This window comes from Camellia sinensis, chromosome 2 (assembly GCF_055761805.1).
Source record: "Camellia sinensis isolate YWXY chromosome 2, ASM5576180v1, whole genome shotgun sequence".
NCBI classification, from domain to species: Eukaryota; Viridiplantae; Streptophyta; class Magnoliopsida; order Ericales; family Theaceae; genus Camellia; species Camellia sinensis.
The window spans coordinates 166,774,183-166,795,464 of NC_138962.1; the positions used below are offsets into that span (position 1 = coordinate 166,774,183).

Sequence of the window (21,282 nt, forward strand, 5' to 3'; positions counted from 1 at the left end):
CTACTTATAAGGTAGCATGATCAGCGATCACGGAGGAACAGTTCGACGGTTTGAAATACAGTTCGATGGTTATCTTCGGAGAGTATAAATAGCAGGAAGGACTTCAGAGAAAGGGACGGAGAAAAATCTAAAGAAAACCAGTCTTACTTTACATATTCCAGTTTTATTTCCTGTTCTTTGCATTTCTGTACTTTAAGTTCTTGCACTGCACTTCATTTCCATAACACAATCGTTTGAATAATTGGTTGGCAATTACAACTCTGTAAGGACTGATTGATCCTTACTAGCACGCTCATAATTACAAAAATAACCTTTGAAAGCCAAAAAGTCAACATATATATTCAATACTGTGTATCTTACAATACAATAAAGATGCCTATATATAGGCTAGGTAAGAGTGAGCAATAAAAAAATTATAAAAATATCCTAATATAGTAAAATCTAATTATAATATCTAATATAATATATATGTACCATGTTTACTACCATTGGTAGCAAAGATAATTGGAAAGTACTAAGTACGGGTTTCTAAAGCCTAAGGAAACTCAAGAAATTGAAGATTTGAGTTGAGTAAGTGGGATTTCAAATAAGAAAAGGAAAGGATAATTCTAAGCCAATGTTTGATTCATTAAAATAGTGGAATAGAATAATTATTTAATTAAAATATTTAGTTGATTAAAAATATAATAAAAAGATATTAAAACAAAATTATTATTCATCATTTTATTCTATTTAATTCAAGTGAATCAAATAGAGTATCAGAACTTGATTAGATTCCCTTGGGACAAATGTTAGGTATAAGTAAATTCTAAGTTTGGTTAGAACAAGTCAGCTTGGAAAGTTCAAAACTTACATCAATTCGTCCAGGCATAAATTTTAAAGCTTCTTAGAGTAACACCAAATGCTCCTCTTCATTTTTCACTAATTAAAGTATAAAAAAAGTGTATTCCTTATTTTACTTAACTAATTTTTTATCTATGTGTCTTTATTTTACATATGTATCCACACAAATTAGTATAAAGAGTCGCCCAATACTCTCTACAGTAGCTAGCATGCAAGAATTTTGTTAAAATAACTATTGTACAAGTTAGCCCATTGAAATAAGTAAAATAGTATGAAACTAGCTATAATAGCTAACAAGCCTATTTTAGGATTGTTTTGGGAACTGGGCTAGTCATTTTTTAACTTTTAACCTATTTTGGATCACATCATCTCTTTACTTTTTTATACATTTTTTCAAAAAATCAACTTTTAACTAATTTTCCAAAACAAGCCTTAAAAGACCCCTGGTAGATGCTGTCATACTGCATTTAAGAGCATCTGCATCAAAGTAGCTAAACTTTTAAATAAATTTTAGCTAGAAAGCTATTTTTTTTATTTTAACTAGTCACATTTTCCAATATATTTTTCAACAAGCTCTTCATATATATATATATATTCTCTATTTAGATATCCTTTTGAAAATCATATTTTTTCAAATGGATATTTGTTTCAAATGTCATATTTTTTTAAACCGACATTTTTCTAATGGCCATATTTTTCAAAGAGAAAATGCAAAAACATTGTAATACTAGAATGATATGGTAGTAGCATATAAATAAATAAAAATTATTTTAATGTGTCTTATATTTGACATGAAAATATTATATTAAACCATGTTATTTTGTATAAATTTTCTGTTTATATATTGTCGCAACTCTTATCAAATGAACAATTTTTCAACCTATCATATTTTTTCGAAAATGATCTAAACTATTATTTTGTGCTCAAAATATATTGTTGCCCCAATTTCATTGAAATGTTTTACCAATATTTTATCATTTGGACAAATAATTACAAAATTGTGCAGTAAAAAAAATTATATTTTAATAATTAAAATAAAATACTTTTTCATATATATATATATATATATATTTTAGCCGCATCACTGCAATTATTTTCCCTTATCATTTCATACTTGTAGCGAGTCCAAAAATGCTGGCTACATGTGGCGAGGGAGTCGGGGCTCCGTTAAAGTGATGATTGTACTGACAAGTTTGATGGACATGGAGTGCAATTTGTACAAATTTTCTGGTTAAAGTACCTAAGCAGTGAGTTTGGTCTTTTTGATGTTGATGCTCAATATCAGCCGATATTGAGAGGTTGGCTAATTTATCATTTATAACTAGTTTGGAAAGTAATAATTTTAATTTATAATTCAAAAGGTCATTAAAAAGATTAAAAATTTATAATTTATATTAAAAAGTCAAAATTTTCATTTTTATTTTATTTTTTACACATTTTTTCATAAAAAATTAAAAAGTCATTCAAAGTATATAAGTTTTTTTTACTTCATACTTTAGCCAAAAAATTATTAAAATAACTTGTTCACAAACGAGGCCTTAATCATTCTTTTGATTTGATTATGACATTATAGACTATTTTTCATTTATACTTTTAAATAAATTTTCTAGAAAATCTCTTTTTACATACTTGTATTTCAATTAGTCGAAGAGATATTCTTATATATTCTAATAAATTCTATTATTTTAAAATTTTGATTTACTAAATCTTAACTTTCATATTTGAGATCTTTTATGAACATTTTTATTCTTATAGATATTTTGTCATCTAAACATTCAATATATTTATATATACATATATATTGTATATTTCATTTTGAATATATAATAAATTTATCAAACTCCGCAACGATAATATTGCCGCTAAATTCAATAACGCGAATATTCACATTTGCCCAATATTTATCAATATTTTCATTATGAATGTTCACACTGTAAATGTTAATATTCAGATTATTCACACTTCACACACACACATTCACATTATCATTCATATTCACAATAAGAATATTCAAAATCATTTTCACATTTATATGATGGTCATACACAAATTTTGAAACACCAACCAAAAAAAGTCCTATATAGATTTTGGTATTCACAATCAAAACATCAATTACTAGTGAATATGAGTTTCACACATAAAAGATAAGGACTAAAAGTCAATATGAAATTTTATATCCAATGTTGCGAAATCATTATAGGCTTCAGAAAGGACTTACGTTTTGTGCACATGTTGAATTCGGTGAAGATAGATGGCAAGATTGATGTGAAATTTGGCAAAGACAGAAGACAAGATCAAAGGAAAGTTCCGCAATATCGAATAATGTTGTTCATCGGAGATTGGATGACGACGGACGGTGATATAGTGTAGATATTGAGGGAGGCGACAACATTTTCCTTCAATGTGGCTGTTTGTATCGAAAATGACTGCTAATTGGATGGTGACACAAAAATTGTAATTTTAGCAAGCCCCAAATGGTAACAAATTTGGGGTTCTAGAATGGATATGATGCGATCATAGTGTGAATTGGTGGTCAAATCCCTAGAGAGTTGGGATTCATGTAGGCCCCATTTCTCTTTTTTCTTATACATATATATATATACTAGTGGTGTGGCACATGCGATGCATGTGCAATTCAGATAAATAAGCATAAAAACAAATAATAAAGAAATTAATGCTATAATATGTATATTGTCTAAATGGTAAGAGTGTTCTTAATGAAACCCAAGGTCTTGGGTTCAAATCTTACTCATGCCTTTGAATAACATTTTTTTTATTTTAGGATAGAAAAATTTGCCACGTGGCAGAAGGAGAAGCTACCACACTATTAGACACCAAGTCATGTGCTCACATATATAATAGTATAGATATATATATATATATCTTAATTAATATATGTTATTAGATAATAAACGAGGAGAACAAGTGATAATAATCCAAGAGGTTCTATATCCACTACCTAAAGCAAACCAATGATGAGAGTTAAATGTGCTCAACAACTCTTACAAAGGCGGTGTGGATTGACCAAACAAGGACACTTGTCATCTAACGACTCATGTTTTCAGGAGGATCTGGTCAACCCTATCTTTGAGGTACAAACCAACCACTTGCATACTGTTGGGACATATGTCAGCTCAGGAAGTTGTCCAGCACCCCACTTTCAAGATTTTATGGAGATTTTCAGGAGGCTATTACAGGTTTTCAAAAGACGGACGAGATTTTCAAGAGGACTTGACTACTATAAATACAAGAAATAAAGATGGAGCAAATCCCAATCAATCCAACATTTAACACAGCTTAATACATAGCCTAGTATTATTTATTCTTAGTTTAGTTCTAGTTCAACTTAGGAGTAGAGTTGAAAAGTATCTTTGTTATAGATTTAGCTTTAATTTCTTAGGTTCCATGACATCCGTGTCAAATTAATTATTTTTGGCGTTCATATACATTATTTTGAGACTTAGATTGTGTTTGCATCCATTTTGTAATTCAATTTCATGTTTCAAACTTGTTTTTATACTTTTATGTGTTCAATTCCATGAATTTATGAAAGCATATTTTCTGGTGTTTATTTCCCTCTATTTATCTCTCTTTTTGACATTAAAAATATATGAAGATTTTAAGCTCTCTTAATTGAGGCAAAACAAGAACGAGTAGGTCTTTTATCTATTTGAGCCTCACACAACCTTCTATTTTCAGAAGTAAGATTTTTTCCAAGTATATTTTCCCTAACTTATGGTATTTTTTTACACGAACAGTGACTTATGTGAGTTTGAATCCCAAAATACACTAATAGTGTTATTTTTGTAACTTTGCAAATTAAAAGATTAATTGGGTTATAAGAAATTAAAAATCACGAATTTGAGCACAAGTACAAGGAATAAGATTTTTTTTTTTTTTTTAAATGTGCCTATTTATTAAAATAGGTGAAAATCCAGTGTAAGGGTGTGTAAACTTTTTTTTTTTATAGCATTATCAAAATTCTATTTAAAAGTTTTTAAATTTTAAATTAGATCTGTCTTAAATATTTTGAATTTATGCTATGAATTACATTAATAATACAAATAGATATATGTATATATAATAGATAATTTTTTACCATTTAAGATTTAAAAATTTTACATTTGATATGGTATAAACACGGTTACAATTTTAGTTTGGACTTTCTCAATTAATATTTTCAAAATTTTAAATTAGATGAGTCAGAATGAACCACTCAATATTCCATAACATTATTAAAATACTATTTTGGACATTTTTTTAATTAAATTTACAAATTTAGATAACTAAATTCTATTGAAAAAAATTCAAACTTCAAACTAGAATTGGCTTAAAAAAATTTTTAACTTTTCATCTAAACATTTTAAAATTTTAGATTAGATATGATTTAGATGAGCCAGTATATATCAATTTTTGTAAATAAAAAAAGGGATAAATTTAAATTAATAATTTGAATAACTGTAGTAATATAGATATAATAAATAGTTTTTTAATTAAATATGAATAAAATTTCATGTTAAAATTACCATTTAAAATATTTTCAAATTTCATATGGGTTAGACACAATTAAAAATTTATCTTGAACTTTCTATATAAAATATTTTCAAAATTTTATTAAATGATCTATATAATATTTTCAAATGGTAATAAATCTCAAAATGTAATCTTGTGAACTGTTTAGTCTTCTCTTTTTTCTTATAAATCCAAAAGTCCCATTAAAATGAAAATTACACAAAAGGATATTCACTTACCTGTTTAGATTTAATTTTTTAAGGATAAAATTGAAATTCTCTAAAGGTAAAATTACATATTTGGGCAATCCTCGTTATAGTAGTTTTGGATTTTTTCTCATTTTGGAACAAATCTCACATTACGAATAAAAACGTAGCACTCTAATATAACATTCTAACAACTTAACACTTTAATGTAATACATTAAAAAAATCTTTGGTGTACTTTTTTCAAACGTAACAATGTAACTCTAAAAAAAAAACTCTTTAATATACTTTTCCTAAGCGTAACACTCCAATGTAATACCAAAAGAAATAAAAAATAAAAAAATAAAAAATAAAATCTTAATGTACTTTTCCTAAACATAACACTCCAATCAATGTAATATCAAACGTAACACTCTAACGTAACATACTTTAATGTAACACACACAAAAACACTAAAAAAAAATTTAGTATATTTTTTTCAAACGTAACGCTCACAGTTTAAAATTATATATTTGCCCAAAATTTATTTAAGAACATTTGCACTCCTTTTGGAATTATTTGAAGAATCCCACATTATTTTTAAAATGGTTTAAAAAATCTCATATCCGTTTTTTAGAGTGTTACATTAGAAATTATATATTTGCTCAAAACTTACTAAAAAAATTTTGTACTCTTTTTAGAATAATTTGAAAAATCTAACCTCTTTTTAAAATAGTTTGAAGAATCCTACATTTTTTTTGTATGTTACATTATAATGTTACACTAAGGAGCTTTTTTGAGTGCTATACTAAACCGTTATGTTTGGAAAAAAATACACTAAAATTTTTTTTTATATGTTACACTAAAAGGTTTTTTTAGAGTGTTAAATTAAAATATTACATTTGAAAAAAATATACTTAGAATTTTTTTTTTAGAGTATAATGTTTGAATGTTACATTGAACAAAAAAATTTTATACTTTTGAAATGTTTGAAGAATCCCATATCATTTTGAAATGTTTGAATAATCTCATATTTCAAATCATTTTTAAATATTTTCCAAATAAAAAAATTCTCATATAACAATTTGTCCCAAATTTGATTCCCATATATTTTGTACCTTACCTTTCTAGCGCCAAATAATAATAATAATAATAATAATAATAATAATAATATAAAAAATAATAGAAATAAAGGTATAATCGTAAATCTAATTTTTAAATAATATATTAAATATACATTTCCAAAATCAATGGAACTAATTAGTTTGTAAAAATTTTTTAAAAAAAAATCACCATTTCTCACGATTGGATTTATAAGTAAATTTTCCATTTTCAGAGAGAAGTGCAAAACATGCTTGGTTAAAACATTGAATAATCAACTACACATTAGTTGGTTTGGGGTACACTATATAATCCATCTTTTTATCATCACATTACCTCTCTACTTTTCTGCACATCTTTTCGTAAAAAGGCAAAAAGTGTACTTTTTTAAGACACCCCAAACCAACACAATAGTGCAGTGCAAAAGAGTAGGGCTTAATACATGTGAATCAAAGTAGTGTTGTACGAAAAGTGAGATAGAAGTGAGCATTCAGCCCAAAATTATGTAAATACAAGCGAGCGTTACTTAGAAATAAGTGTGAGCCTATAGCTCCAATATTACCATCAACACGAGGGAGAGTTACTTCTCAAATGGGATAAATATACCAGACAATATAGAGTTTTAACCTGGAGAGAATTCGATTCACTGCCTTACCCAAATCCCATCAACAGTCCTCACAAAAACACGTGGTTGCTTCATTGGAAACGTATGTCTCCAGTCTGGGTATCGAATCAAATAATCACACTTCCTGATGAAAGAAACAGTTAATGATGATACTCTATTATTTATTGTTCATCCTATCACATTAAATAATGCCAAAGAGGTTTCAAAGTACAACCCTCAAAGCTACACATTCTGACTTGATGATGGTAATACCATATTAGAAAGAAAGAATCATCCTATCACTGAAGCTTCTAACATTGTACAACAGTCAAAGCTTAACAAACAAAAAGATCATTCTACACATGCTGCTGAAGACTTGCATAAGTTATTCTTTATAGGTTTCATGTTACAATGCTCAACTTCAAATGAAAACATGAAAGATTCTGAGTCCATTGTAAGGTAACACCACATTAACGGGAGCTACATCAGAAAATCAGTGGCTTCATCTTTAACATGGTAAAAAATTATTGAACTTCCTGCTGGTTTATGGAGAGAGAGAAAGAGAGAGAGAGATACCAAATGTAAATATTATATTTACTATACTTCAAATCAAAGCCTCACAGTGCTTTATTATTCTAGGAGTATTCTTCCCCTCCCTAAAATGTTTAAGCCAATTTAGAACTAAATAAATTCTGACCAAAAAAAAAACGAAACAGCATGACAAACATCAGAAAGTGGAAGAATAGCAGTCAAGGTCTAAGAAACACGGATACTTCTAAGAAGGAAACATGAAACTCATTGGACACTTCCCAACGCTTAACATACATCAAACACTTTACAAGATCAAATAAAACAACTTGGAAACCAATGATAAAACAAAAATAATGTAAATTTGTATTTATTCTTCTCCTTTTAGACTTCTAAAATTATTATCTTTGACTTAAATATTCATATGTATTACATATAATAATTATTTACCCACATATATGTAAATCATATATTTTTCACATGTCATGCCCTACATTCATTGTTGATTGAAGGTTTGCAAGCCCATAAAATTGGTAGTTTCTTATTCTATCATCATTAATGGGGAATTGGAAAATGTATAATACAAAAGCTTAACCCTGGGTTAAATGTGTGTACCTTCTTTCAGTATCCACAAAATCTGGGCCCTCGGCAAAGGGTGAAGTAGAGCGTGAAAGGAGGATTTCTGAATCAGGCAGTTCTTGTACAGTCAAAGCAAAATGTAATTGCCGCTTGGTCCTGTCAGTTGTAAAAGATGCAAAATTTCTATACAATATCAGCATGGTAAACAATAGACAAATCCAGAACAGTTTGATCATTCAAGGAGAAGAATAAAAGGGAAAATTAAAAACTACATGAAAAACCAGCATGAGCAAAATTAGTTGTTTTACTTTGGAACCATTTTGGTGAAAATGCAAGGATTCAAAGAAACAGAAAATGCAGAGCAAAATTTTTTACCAAGAGCATGGAGCAATGATGAAACGGTCAGTCTGAGTATCATATGTCTCTAGTAACCTGCCATTCCAATGGGAGTCCTCAAAACATGCAGTGATTCGGGTTCTTCTGACTATTTCATCTGGACATCTTGACATTCTATCAAAGCTAGCAGGGATAACTGATCCTGTAGAAGTTTCTACCTGAAAATAGCGAGAAATAAACAAGGACCTGTATCTTAAAATCCCAGGTAAAAGCCGCTATACACACATTTAATGGGGCAAGATTTTACCTCACTGGTCAATCAAGGAAGTTTCAACCAACAGAAATAAATATACCTTAAATGAGTAAATTGTGCACTGAAAATCTATCAAGGAACCAATTTTTTATTACACTACCACAGTCGCAATGCATCTTAATGGATCCTGTGCTATTCTAGTTTTAACAGCAGCTCCACACTCACATGTCGTCATTTATTAAAAGCCCACATACTGCTCACTAGTTTATATGTAGTATTAGGTTATACATATCACATGGGCGCAAATTGGATTAACATTTGAATCACCTCATTCTGCTAGATACATAAATATATCAACAGATCTACAATCATGATGATCCTTTACGGGGAATGATGGTAGTCATCATCACCACAAGTGATTGTAGAAATTTGAAGTGGGACCACTACAAACTAGAACAGTGATGGCCCATGTTCTTGATGGTGATCAGGAGCATGCACCATATGTATACATTAACTATCTAAAATCTATGTAGTCCTGTTTTATCATTGTGTTCAGCATTGAACAATGAACTCAAACTGTAAGAGCTTGAGCATGAAATGGATATACTGATGAGTAGACTCCTGAAATGTTACATTTCCTTCTAACAACTAATTGGAAAAGGAATTCGTAAATATGAAACTGACCAGAAAACCATGGAAAATCGGGCATGCATTTCCTCTAGAATCCCATCTGGTGTTGTGCCTAAGAACATGGAGGGTTTGAAGGTGAAATTTTCCCCTGCTCTTTTGCAAAGTTTCAACTATCTTTGCACACAAAGGAAAGGAATAGCCTTCCAATTTTGCTTTTCTTTCTGCCCTAGTACCATCACTGGCACACTGCATACAAAAATTCAATACATTCAACCTACATCTCTGGAATATCAAAAACAAAGTAGAGGATCTTGGGGCAGACTTGAGGTGAGGCATCTTCGAAACCACCAATTAGGTGTACCTGCAATGTATACGCTTGCAGGGGTTACAAACCATGCAAAAATACCAAGTCATTAAACACAAATAATTTATCAACACGACAGAATTTGGAGGAAATAGAGAAGAATACATCCAACTCAGCATCAGAATTTTGATTGACAACTAAAGTTAACATCTGGGTGATGCCAACATCAACAATATTTGGAGAATCCATGTGGGCAACAGAGGTCCTGCCATCAAGGTACCAGATTAAAAAAAAAAAGAAGAAGAAGAAGATAGAAATTCATAATCAAATACTTGAATTACATAAAATTCAACAAAATATTATCTTTAATGAAATATATTTTCATACATTCCACTTGTGCGGTTCCGAATGGCGAGACCCACACAGGTTGTTGCTTCATCAGTGCCAACTAACTTTTCAGGAGACACAAAAGAACCCATAGATGTTCAGTACAAGGAAGTCGAAAATATGTAAAACACTAGATGGATTGATGAGGAATGGGTACTTGAAAGACAGAAATCTACAACAATTCATTGCAAAACAAAATAAAAATAAAAAATTGCAATCGGTAATTAAATTGTTTGACTTCCTCTAAGCTACCCTAAACTGATAATGCAAAATCCATTTGGCTGCAAGATAGTTTATTTGTGCTCCAAGGATAAAAAAAGATCCTATGTTTCAAGGGAACCAATTCAAGATATATAAGTATGAATACTGAGGGGGAGAAAAAGAAAAAGAAAAAGAAAAATGGAAGGAATAGTGAAATGATGTAATGCAACATTAAATTATCAAACCAAATTTAGTAATGATGTTACTTGCAGTCTATAGAAAGAAGACTGGCCTGGCTGCATGTAAAGGGTGATTAAAAGGAGGTAAGCGGGGTCTATATAACCCCCCCACAAAAAAAAAATATGAGGAAGGCTGCATTAGCTTCTTCCATTTAACAGACAAAAGCGAATGATGTAACTAGGGTAGTACCCCATCCCACATCACTTGGTTATGAAAAGTTCTTGTGTTATGGGACTGTTATATAAGTGAGTTCGCATTCCTTCTTACTAACGATGTGTTTTAAAACTGAGGGTTTAGCCCAAAGTGAACAATATCATTACGGCCTAGGATGGAGGCATTACAGCCAGCCCACAAAACCAAAATTCCCATAAGGGTTGCACAAGAAGAAAATAAGTTGGCTGACTGCCAAGCATAAATACAAAAGACAGCAAGTCACAACCATCCATCTGAGTATGCACACAATAATGCATGAATGGTTGTCCGTGAAATGTTGACTATGATTGCGTTTAAATGGATACTTTCCATCTAAAAAAGACAACAAATTGATCAACCACCGTATAGTAAATGCCTGTGAAAGTGGGTCACAGCCATCTGCCCGGGCAAATTTTTTTTGAGATCATTATGATGTTCAACATGTGAATGTGTATTTTATGTCATTGATATTTAGTCTCACTCTGTTGCACTTCAGCTTGGATTTTTCCCTAGTTTTCATGATTGTGCTCTCTTTGTTCGTCGTACTTCTCCTACTGGACGTCTTCTATCTCAGACTAAATATGCGCGTAATATCCTTTCTTGTGCCAATCTCATTGATTACAAAACTGTCGACACTCCTATTGAGTTGCATGCTATTTTTCTGCTTCTGATGGCGTTCCTCTCGATGATCCCACTACCTATTGAGAGTTGGTTGGGTGTCTTATTTATCTCACTATTACTCATCTAGACATGTCACGACCCCATTCCGCCCCTAGTAGAATAGTGCCGTGATGGTCAGTAATTCGAGATTACCAAAGACCAACTTACAAAAATTCACACACAATCAGAGTATACATATGGGGCTTACATGTGCGGAAGCAATAAATTTAAATCTAAATAGCCCACAAGAGTTGTTCATAAGTCAAATGAAATGACATACATTTTAACATGGTGTACAACCTGGTTACAAATAAAATAAGTACATGTTACATCTTGATCAAAAGGCTTCTCGAGCCGACATATACAAGAGAAATGAATTACAAAGCTAAGAAACATAATCTTCAAGATGCTAGCAAAACATGAATCCAAAACAACTTGCAAAATAACATATAGGTATCACCGCCTTCTTACTCGTCACCTACATATATATAAGGAGAGGGTGAGCTTGGATACTTAGTGAATGATATTAGTAATAAAGGTTTGAATGAATGATATTCGAGATCTTTATCAAAACAATACATAGCATATCTGTACAAAATCAAGGGATGAACCAAGTTCATCTATCAAGTCTTTCAAAGCTTCAAGGGATGCTTACTAGCATCAATATAATACAAGGGATGACATTCCTAACAAAACAAGGGAATAATCGACCCGGAATTGATTAGACAAACCCACCCGCACAAGGCCGTCGGTGGCAAGGGAGATATCTCAAACAAGGGTACTAGTTGCACTATAGTCCCCTAGCACTAAGGACTTTCCAAGAATATCATCAAAACAAGATAATACTTGATACAGAACTAGGAATAATCATTCATACTTGAACAAACACTTTTCCAAAACAAAACAAAACAAAGCAAAGCTTTTATCAAAACATCGTAACATAACTTTATTAAAAATACCACTCACATAGCTCTTCGGGTGTAGGGCTAAAGACAAGAATCCAAGACCTACAAATACATGGCAAAGTCCATTGAATGCATTTCAAGAAGACAAGAAGAGATACTCAAAGATGGATATGAAATGCATTCTCAAAATAAGCTTTACACGAGTGCAAATGATCCCGGCATTTCTTTTAAAACTAAGTCAAGACGAAGTAAAACATGTGCTGGGAGTTAAAACACTGTTTTTCATCTCGGGAAAACATGCTGGGTACCAACCAGGTCTTGGCCGAGGTCCCACACCTCTTGGCCGAGGTGTGGTCTCTTAGGCCTAGGTGTGAGATCTAGGCAAGAGTGGGTCCCGGCGACCACACTTGGGCAAATGAAGTCTGAAAATCTGAGTTTCCTCTTGAAGAATATGAAGAACATGAACATGAAGAGCATGAATGCTAAAATTGTAACTTCTTTATTCAAAATCTGAGATTTCATGATATGAGTTCAAAAACATAGACCTGGGTACCCGTACTTGGAGATTTCATGAAAACAAACACAAAAACATGAATCTTGATACAAACTTTCGGATCAAAACATGGTTTTCTTTCAAGAGCACAAGAACATCATTTTCTCTTTCTAAAACCAAACTTTAAATCAATGCATGGCTTATGAATCATTCTAGATCATGCAATGCGATTAGATCAACATAAAGAACGACAATAGTAGATCAAGAATCTAACCTCAAAACATGAATCTAACGGTTCAAACTCTAAAGATCAAGCTTGGGATTTTGCTCTCTCACTCTAACTTCTCTTCCTCTTCCTAGAGCTTCTCTCTCTACAATGCAAAAGGTATGACACAAAATGACATGGGTTCTCAGCTAGTACCTAACTTAACCCTCTGCTGGGACACGTGACAACGCCGGATTGGATCTCCTCAAAAAGATAACAAAATGACAAGACAAGAGTATGACAAAGTGTGTATAACAAGCAAGGTGACAAGGGCACTCTAACAAGGTAATGATCTCGGATTAGAGCATCGGCTTCGAGCAAGAAGGTTTCGATGATCTCGGCCAGAAAGGATTACACTTGACCTAGCTGTGCCACAACTCGGCCTAGATGTGCCACACCTCGGTCTAGGTCATACCAGTCCAGGAACAAGATCACTAGGTGCAAGGATCAAGGATGTTGGTTGCCTAGATGATAACATCTCGGCCTAGATGATACACACCTCGGCCTAGGTGATGACATCATGGCCAATATGCCAGGGTGAAGGTCGAGGTCAACCAAAGTGAGTTCCAAGATGGTCCTAGGTATAAGAGGTTCAAGGGTGCGACCTAGGCTACACACACCAAGCAAGGAACAAAGCATACAAGCAATACTCAAGCAAATCACATAAGCATAAAACAAGAGAGGGACCCTTACTTTAGGCAAAACAAGTCAACCTACAAATGCAAGCTTAACAAAACAAAATCATGCAGATGCACATGAACATGGCTAAGACGAGGATGAGGGTCATTACAAGACATCTCCTATGTTGTGCACATCCTCAGCCAGTTTGTTTCTGTCTCTCATTCCACACATTGGGTTGCCTTGCTCCGTACTCTTCGCTGCCTTCGTGGCACTTTGTTGCAGTGTCTGCTGTTATCTACCTCTTCAGACTTGACTCTTCGTCCCTATGATGATGCTAATTGGGCGAGTAACATCTCTTATCGCAAATCCACTTCTGGTCTTTGTGTTTTCCTAGGAGATTCTTTCATCTCTTGGAAGAGTAAAAAACAATCTATTATTTCTCGCTCCATTGCTAAGGCCGAGTACCGTGTCATGATTCATGCTACTTCCGAAATAGTTTGGTTTTGGTGGCTTCTTTCTGATATGGGTGTTTCTCTTTCTTCTCTGACTCCGTTGTACTGTAACAATTAGAGTGTTGTCCAGATTGCCCATAATTCGGTATTTCATGAGTGGACGAAACATATTGAAATGGATTGCCACTTTGTTAGATAGCATCTTCAAGCTGGCACTATCACTCTCCCTTTCGTTCCCTCCTCTCTTCAGTTGGCCGAGTTTTTTACGAAGACTCACACTGCTGCTCGTTTTCGTTTTCGTTTTCTTCTTGGCAAACTTTCGATACTTTCTGCACTCACATCCTCTATTTGAGGGGTGGTGTGAATGTGTATTTTATATTATTAATATTCTATATATTCATTAAGGATAGTTTAGTCTTATTCTTGAAATTAGGTTATTAGGGTTTTATTATGTATAGTTACTCAGCCCCTTTAGTTTATCATGGATTAATACAGATTAGCATTGTTTCCCTTGTAATACAACAATGTGTCAGTATTACATAGTACCACTGCTGCAAGGAGGCACACACGAATGCATGGATTATGGGCTGCAAAATGCGGTAGGCCTATCTTCTTACTGGAGAACCGTCAAGGGTTGCCTTGCTCTAGAGGCCAAGGTACAACCTGAAATGCATGACATACTACGTTAAGTGTCTTCCAACCTCGTACTAACTTCTTCCATGTGTGTCAATGCATGTGCAGTTTATATGCAGAGTCTATCAATCTTTTTGAGCTGGCTTCAAGGCTATGATGCTGTTTAACTTGACATTACTTTAATCCTACTGACATTAATAGATCACGGTTCAGAAAGATGGAGAACTGATTTCCAATAGAAGTTACAATATAGATGTTAGATAGCACTAGGCAGGTAAGCTAAAGAAAGGTTTGGAAAACACTCTACCGTAAATAAAGTACTGACAAAGCATTCGATGACATTTGCATGAAAAAATAAAGGTATGAACCTACATCAACAAGTGCAGGGTCAACCGTTGCATATTCTCCTTGGAAAATATAAACACATTTGCTTTGTCTTGATCTCTCTGAACCAGATTCTTCAGAAATTGTGAACTTCCACTCCGGGATAGCTTTGAGTGAACTTGAGGCAGATACCAGAATTGGATGCTCCATCAAAGCAAACAGCATATCACTTTCCTGCTCATAGAACAAGTTTTCATCTGTCAATTATTCAACACAAAAACGACAGGGGTGATGTAGGACAGCTTGCTGGATTTTTAAACAGTGCCTATTTGAAGGTCCAAACAAAGAGTGATTTCGGGTTTTAATGGTTAAGTTGACGGCTAATAGGTAGGAGACGGGATTAGGGTTAATTTGGGGATGATAGGATAGGGTTTTGGGGTTAAAAAGTGTACTTTTAGAGGGCTGCGACTAGTAACCCGAGAGTAGTAAGTAGGGTATGTGCACAAAGAAGAAGAAAGAGAAGAAGAAGAAGAGAGAAAAAGAAGTGCTTCACCCTCGCAAAGGTTAGGACAATTGCTCAGCAACACAATCTCAGATTCTCATAATATCAACTCTTCTTTGAATGATTGTGACTATACATATATTTATAGGCTAAAGTCTTTCCTACTTCTAACATCCTCAATACACACAAAAACCCTTCAAGAACCCCCCTTGAACCACCCTACATATTATTAGACTCAGTTCCTCCATGATGAAGAATGAAAAGCAAGGGTGACAAAAGGTCCACTGCTTAGGATCTGAAAAAGCCAGTAGCACATCCATTCACCAAAACTAAAAACTGAACAATAGAAATACAATTAAAAAAAAAATACCCAGCCGCCGTCTACTACCAAACTCTATCCTCCCCAACAAGTATTAGAAGAAAATCTCAATTCACATGATTATAGGTCTTCTCTACATCTAGCTTGCAAATCAACCCCGCCTCACCAGTTCTCAACCTAGAGCGAACACATTCATTAGCCAAAAGCACCAAAACTAGAATTTGTCAACCCTCCACCAAAGCATTTGAGAATCCGACACCACCTTATTCAACATCCCCCTTCAGATGGATACCCAAAATCTATGCCAACAATTATGTCTTGCAAAATAAGCTAATAGTCCTGAAGTCTCTAATGTCCTTCGTCCCCTTTCTTGGGGATCAAAGCTACAAAAGATGCATTCAAACTCTTTTCAAACACATCATGCTCATAGAAATAAGTTATCATAGCCATCACTTCGTTCACCACCTCCTAACAATTTTAGGAGTGAAAAGTACCATAGCATATCATCAGGCCTGAGACTTATCTCCATTGAGGTCTTTTAGGGCCCTAAGAACCTTATCTTCTCAAAAAGGTCTCTCCAGACACTTTGCCTAAGGATAAACTGGCAAAATCCATGCCATCCACCTGCTCTACTTAAAGAAACCTTAATAAAAGTTTGCCCTCTGTCCTGATCTTTGATTCATCTTTGCCCTCAATTCACACCTTGCCCAACTGATTATTTCTATTCTATCCCTTTTCGTAAGCCACAAGGATCTAGCCTTTTGACACAATGCCATTTTACTTTAAAATTCTTTTAGATGTTCAAAATGTCTCCTAAAAGTAAATCTTCCAATCACACAAAACCTAACCGAGCTGGTTACTTAAAACAATACCTTAAAATTGATTAAAACTAACTTCATAATGAAGAACAAAGGAATAAAAATAATAATAAACAGTTCCCAATAATTACTAATTAAAAAAATATATAGTTCAAAGTGAAGCATGAGTACTTCATACTTCGTATGGGACTTCTGCATACATATCAAGTACATAAAACAGTACCCAAAATTTTCTTCTTAGTAAGCCGTATATAATATATATCCAAGCCGTAACTCAATTGAAATATTATTTTCTTTCAGTATAGAGGTAAATTTAGTTTCATTGGACTTTTTTATTGTTATTATGCTTAGCATGATTTTAAAAATAATTATGATTTGTAAGTTATTTAATAAAATAATATTTAATTTTGATTTATACCTTTACTTTTGGCATCAAATGTGAATTGCAGGTTGAATCATAACAAACTAAATTATTTAACTAATTTTTATATTACTCCAAATTAAAAATAAATATTTTTTACAAACATACCCAGCCGTACCCAATCGACAAAACCGTCTCATACCAGTACAAGTACCCTAAATTGCACGTAATACTGTAACAAAAGAATACACTAATCAATAAGTATTAACGTATGATCAACCAATCTAACCCCCAAAAAGAAAATATTTGGAATTTTCTAGGCCAAGAAAGTGCGTTTTGACTTGGGTTGTGAACTAAATTATGCATAAGAAAAACTTATCGAAATTGAATGATCAACTGTGACAAATTCTCAGGTATGGACTGATCAGCTTTGACAATGAAAAAGAGAGACAGAGTGAATACATGGGGAGGAGTACCTGAGACGAAGATTCTGAGTCAACAGAAAATGGAACTCCGCCAACATATATCATGATTCTGATCGATTTTAGAGAGAGAAAGCTGCAGACGAAGAACAGAGATTTACTAGGACAAGGAGAGAGAGAGAGAGAGAGAGAGAGAGACGAGCGTAAGTTTGGGAGGAGTATATAAATGAGGGAAGAATATGCTTAAAGCCAAATTACACTCGACTCCCGTGAGTTTTAAAAACAAATACAGTGTGGCCCTGTTTGGCCATGGATTTTTGGGCTAAAATGGGCTAAAATTTAAATTATAACCATTCCACATCTTTCCTCATGATTATCAAATTAACTATAAAAAACAATAAAAAAAAGTGTTGCTATTAGTACCTTGGACTCCTATTTTTTTGGACCACTACTTATAAATTTTAAAATTTCTAAAATTTCTTTTCTCTCAAATAATACAAAAATTATTTTTGTGAAAATATTTTATCCATTCAATTAAGAGTTGCTTTGGGATGTTCTAAAAAAGTATATTTTTTGACTTATTGGCTTATATGGATTGGGTTTGGGTTGGGTTTGATGTGATGTGTTTGAGAGGTGATGTGATTTAAATAAGATGATGTGACTTAAATAGGATAGTGACTTTTTGATTTTTTGTATTATTTAAGTCATGCCAAACTTGGCCTAAATTCACATCCCTACACCCCAAAAGTTTCTCTCTCCCCAAAATCCTAACAAAGCCTACGTAAGTGATTATTACCTCATCTCCACATATTTGTTCATGACCTAATAAAATAAATGTAGGGTTTTTTTGTTGTCGATTCAAAATTTTCACGAGATTCGATTATCTGTTCCCGGATAAATAAGAAATGTTCAGTTACTTATTTCCGAACAAATGAACAATGTTTGGACCTGTATTTTTTGAATTTCAATCATATGTTTGGAAGTTTAATCCCGAAAAAATGGCGAACAGTTTTTATTATTTTTGTCATTTTTTTCAAGAAACTTATCCTTACAAGATCGATCTCCTCTGAGCTAAGAATACCATCAAAGTTATGAATCTCCTCTTAGTTTTTATTATTGTACTTCTCTCGTCTCATGGAGTTGTGATTACTGGAAAAACTTTCACTCATTGTTATTACCACCGTTACTGCCGGAATATTATCGCTAAAGGGCTTTCAAGGTTTTGAGGGTATGTAGGTTTTGAAGATGGCATTTGGGAAAGATGGATGAATGATGATGGAGGTGGGTGCTCTCATAAACCCTAACTCATGATGTAGTGAGTGTATGGATTTCATTGTGAGATAGGGTGTCTCAAAATTATTGATGTCCTTTTTAATAATTTCATCTGAGGTTATTATTGTAATAAGAAAAAAAAGTACAAAATGGGAGATCCAAAATAATTGATGAAGTGCTAATAACAGCACTCAAAAAAAATCAACCAACTTTCCAAACAAGTCATTAGTCTAATAATTTTGACATTATTATACTCACATTCGTTAAGGATATAATTAATATAAAATTAGATCATTTTTCATCAATAATTTACGGAGAATTTATTACAAAATTTTCTTTCAAGTACTTGTATCCCAAATTAATCCATAACATATTATTATATTCTAATAAATCCTATTATTTATGAAGAATTTATTTGAAAATTTTCTTTCAAGTACTTATATCCCAAGGAGTTGGCCCAGTGGGTGTAACTTGGGATTTAAAGAGTGTGCTTCCTTTAGGTTTCAAGTTCAACTTCTATTAGGAGCAATTGGCTCTTTTGGATTTTGTCAACTCTGAACTACCTTCTAATGTTTAATATTGTGTCCTTTCTTTGATAGATTAATTACCAAGTTCCTAACCATTTCATAATTTTTTATTTAATTAATCAAGTTATTTATTTATTTATTTTGGATAAGTAAAAACGATTTCATAATTTAATTACGCATCCCAAGATTAATTATCGAGGAACTTTTTTTGGATCAAATCAATTGCAAGGCATAATTGTATTTGGGCATTGGGTTTTTTGAGAACAGGTCAGTGCTTATATCCTTGGAGAATACAGTCACCTTCTGGCCAGACGGCCTGGGTGTAGTCCAAAGGAGATTTTTAGCATCATACATGAGAATTCCTACTGTTTCGAAAGGGCACTTGAACTTCTGCTTTCTTGGTAATATTTGTTGTTCATCATTTAAGTAACTTAATGGACAATATGCATCATCAGGACTTCTACGATTTCCATTCTTCTTTCAACATATGCTAAGATTTTAATGCACAATCAACCCCCAGACCCAGAATTATAGAATCAAATTTGGGCAATTTTTCACAAGTGAGTTTTAACCCATTCTGGATTGTAATTTTTTCCTTTCATTTATTTAGAGCTTGTGGTTCATGCTTTCTCACAAAATGCCTTGAAATTCTTTTACACTGTCTTGCCCTTCTTTCTTTCCAGATATGAGAGTTGTATTGATGTTGAGATACAGCAAAGAGCTGTTGAATATTTTGCATTGTGTAGGAAGGGTGCAGATTTAGTGGATATATTGGCTGAAATGCCTAAATTCCCCGAGCGCCAGGTATGTGATCTACAACATTTGAGTACAATCGGATTCAACCCAATTTCTTTTAAGAATTGTTAGCCCAGTTTCTTTTAATATATATCTATATATATGCACATATGTATATACATGTATGATACTGTTTATGACACTGATAATAGTATTTTCTTTTGTATTTAGTCTGCATTGATTAGAAAAGCTGAAGATACTGAAGCTGATACTGCGGAGCAAAGTGCTACTAAGTTACGGTCACTGCATCAAACTTCTAATGCATTGGTAGTGACTGACCAACGCCCTGCCAATGGAATGCCACCTGTGAACCAGCTTGGTCTGGTGAAAGTGCCCAACACGAGCAATGTGGTGAGACATGTTTGAGCTGGATTTTATGAACCATAGAGTTGACAATTTGAGATTCTATTAATTTTAGCTTCACTTAGAAACTGATCAGGGGTTGACTATTTGGATAGGATCATAACTCAGCAGATCAAGGGGTGACTGAGGCGAATGGGACTCTGACTGTGGTAGATCCACAACCGCTTGACCCTTCAGCTAACCCTTCAGCCTGGACCACTTTCTCCCCTCTTTTTTTCAATTGATGTCTTATCTACTTTCTCTTTCATTTTTTTATTTTTTAGGGAAAATTACATACACAAAAAAAAAAAAAAAACCACGGTTTGGCCATGGAATTATGTATGGAATTATATTTTTGAGATTGGATTATACTTGATTTGTATAGAATTTTTTTTGGAAATATTAATTTGATGTTAAATATGATTTTTTTTTTTATGGTTGAAAGTGAAATGTGTGTGTGTTGTGGAGTGGTTGCTAATTTTATCAGCATATAGATAATTTTATTTATAAAATGGAAAAAAACTTTTGGCTACTAAATATTTGGTAGCTAAAAATAAAAATACAATGGAGAAAAACTTTTGGCTACTAAATATTTGGTAGCTAAAATAAAAGCAGACTTTAGGCGACTAAGAATTTAGTAGCTAAAAAAAATAAAATGAAAAAAATAAAAAAATAAA

At 32.8% G+C, this 21,282-nt stretch overlaps 1 protein-coding gene across 4 annotated transcripts; it reads right to left on the reverse strand.

Moving 5' to 3' along the window:
* Positions 1-7,085: 7,085 nt before the first annotated feature.
* On the reverse strand, positions 7,086-17,984 carry LOC114313116 (protein N-terminal asparagine amidohydrolase family protein). Of its 4 annotated transcripts, none has more exons than XM_028259453.2 (9): positions 17,724-17,984; positions 15,296-15,481; positions 10,262-10,326; positions 10,040-10,139; positions 9,893-9,931; positions 9,625-9,816; positions 8,727-8,905; positions 8,388-8,507; positions 7,086-7,385 (listed from the first exon to the last, which is right to left on the reverse strand). In XM_028259453.2, exons 1-9 carry the CDS (start codon positions 17,775-17,777, stop codon positions 7,373-7,375), a joined length of 948 nt encoding a protein of 315 aa, XP_028115254.2. In that variant the 5' UTR covers positions 17,778-17,984; the 3' UTR covers positions 7,086-7,372. The 4 variants fall into 4 exon arrangements, with proteins under 4 accessions (XP_028115254.2, XP_028115253.2, XP_028115256.2 ...); XM_028259452.2 differs by having other exon boundaries at positions 7,086-7,389; XM_028259455.2 differs by lacking the exon at positions 15,296-15,481 and having other exon boundaries at positions 7,086-7,389; positions 17,724-17,915.
* Positions 17,985-21,282: the final 3,298 nt, after the last annotated feature.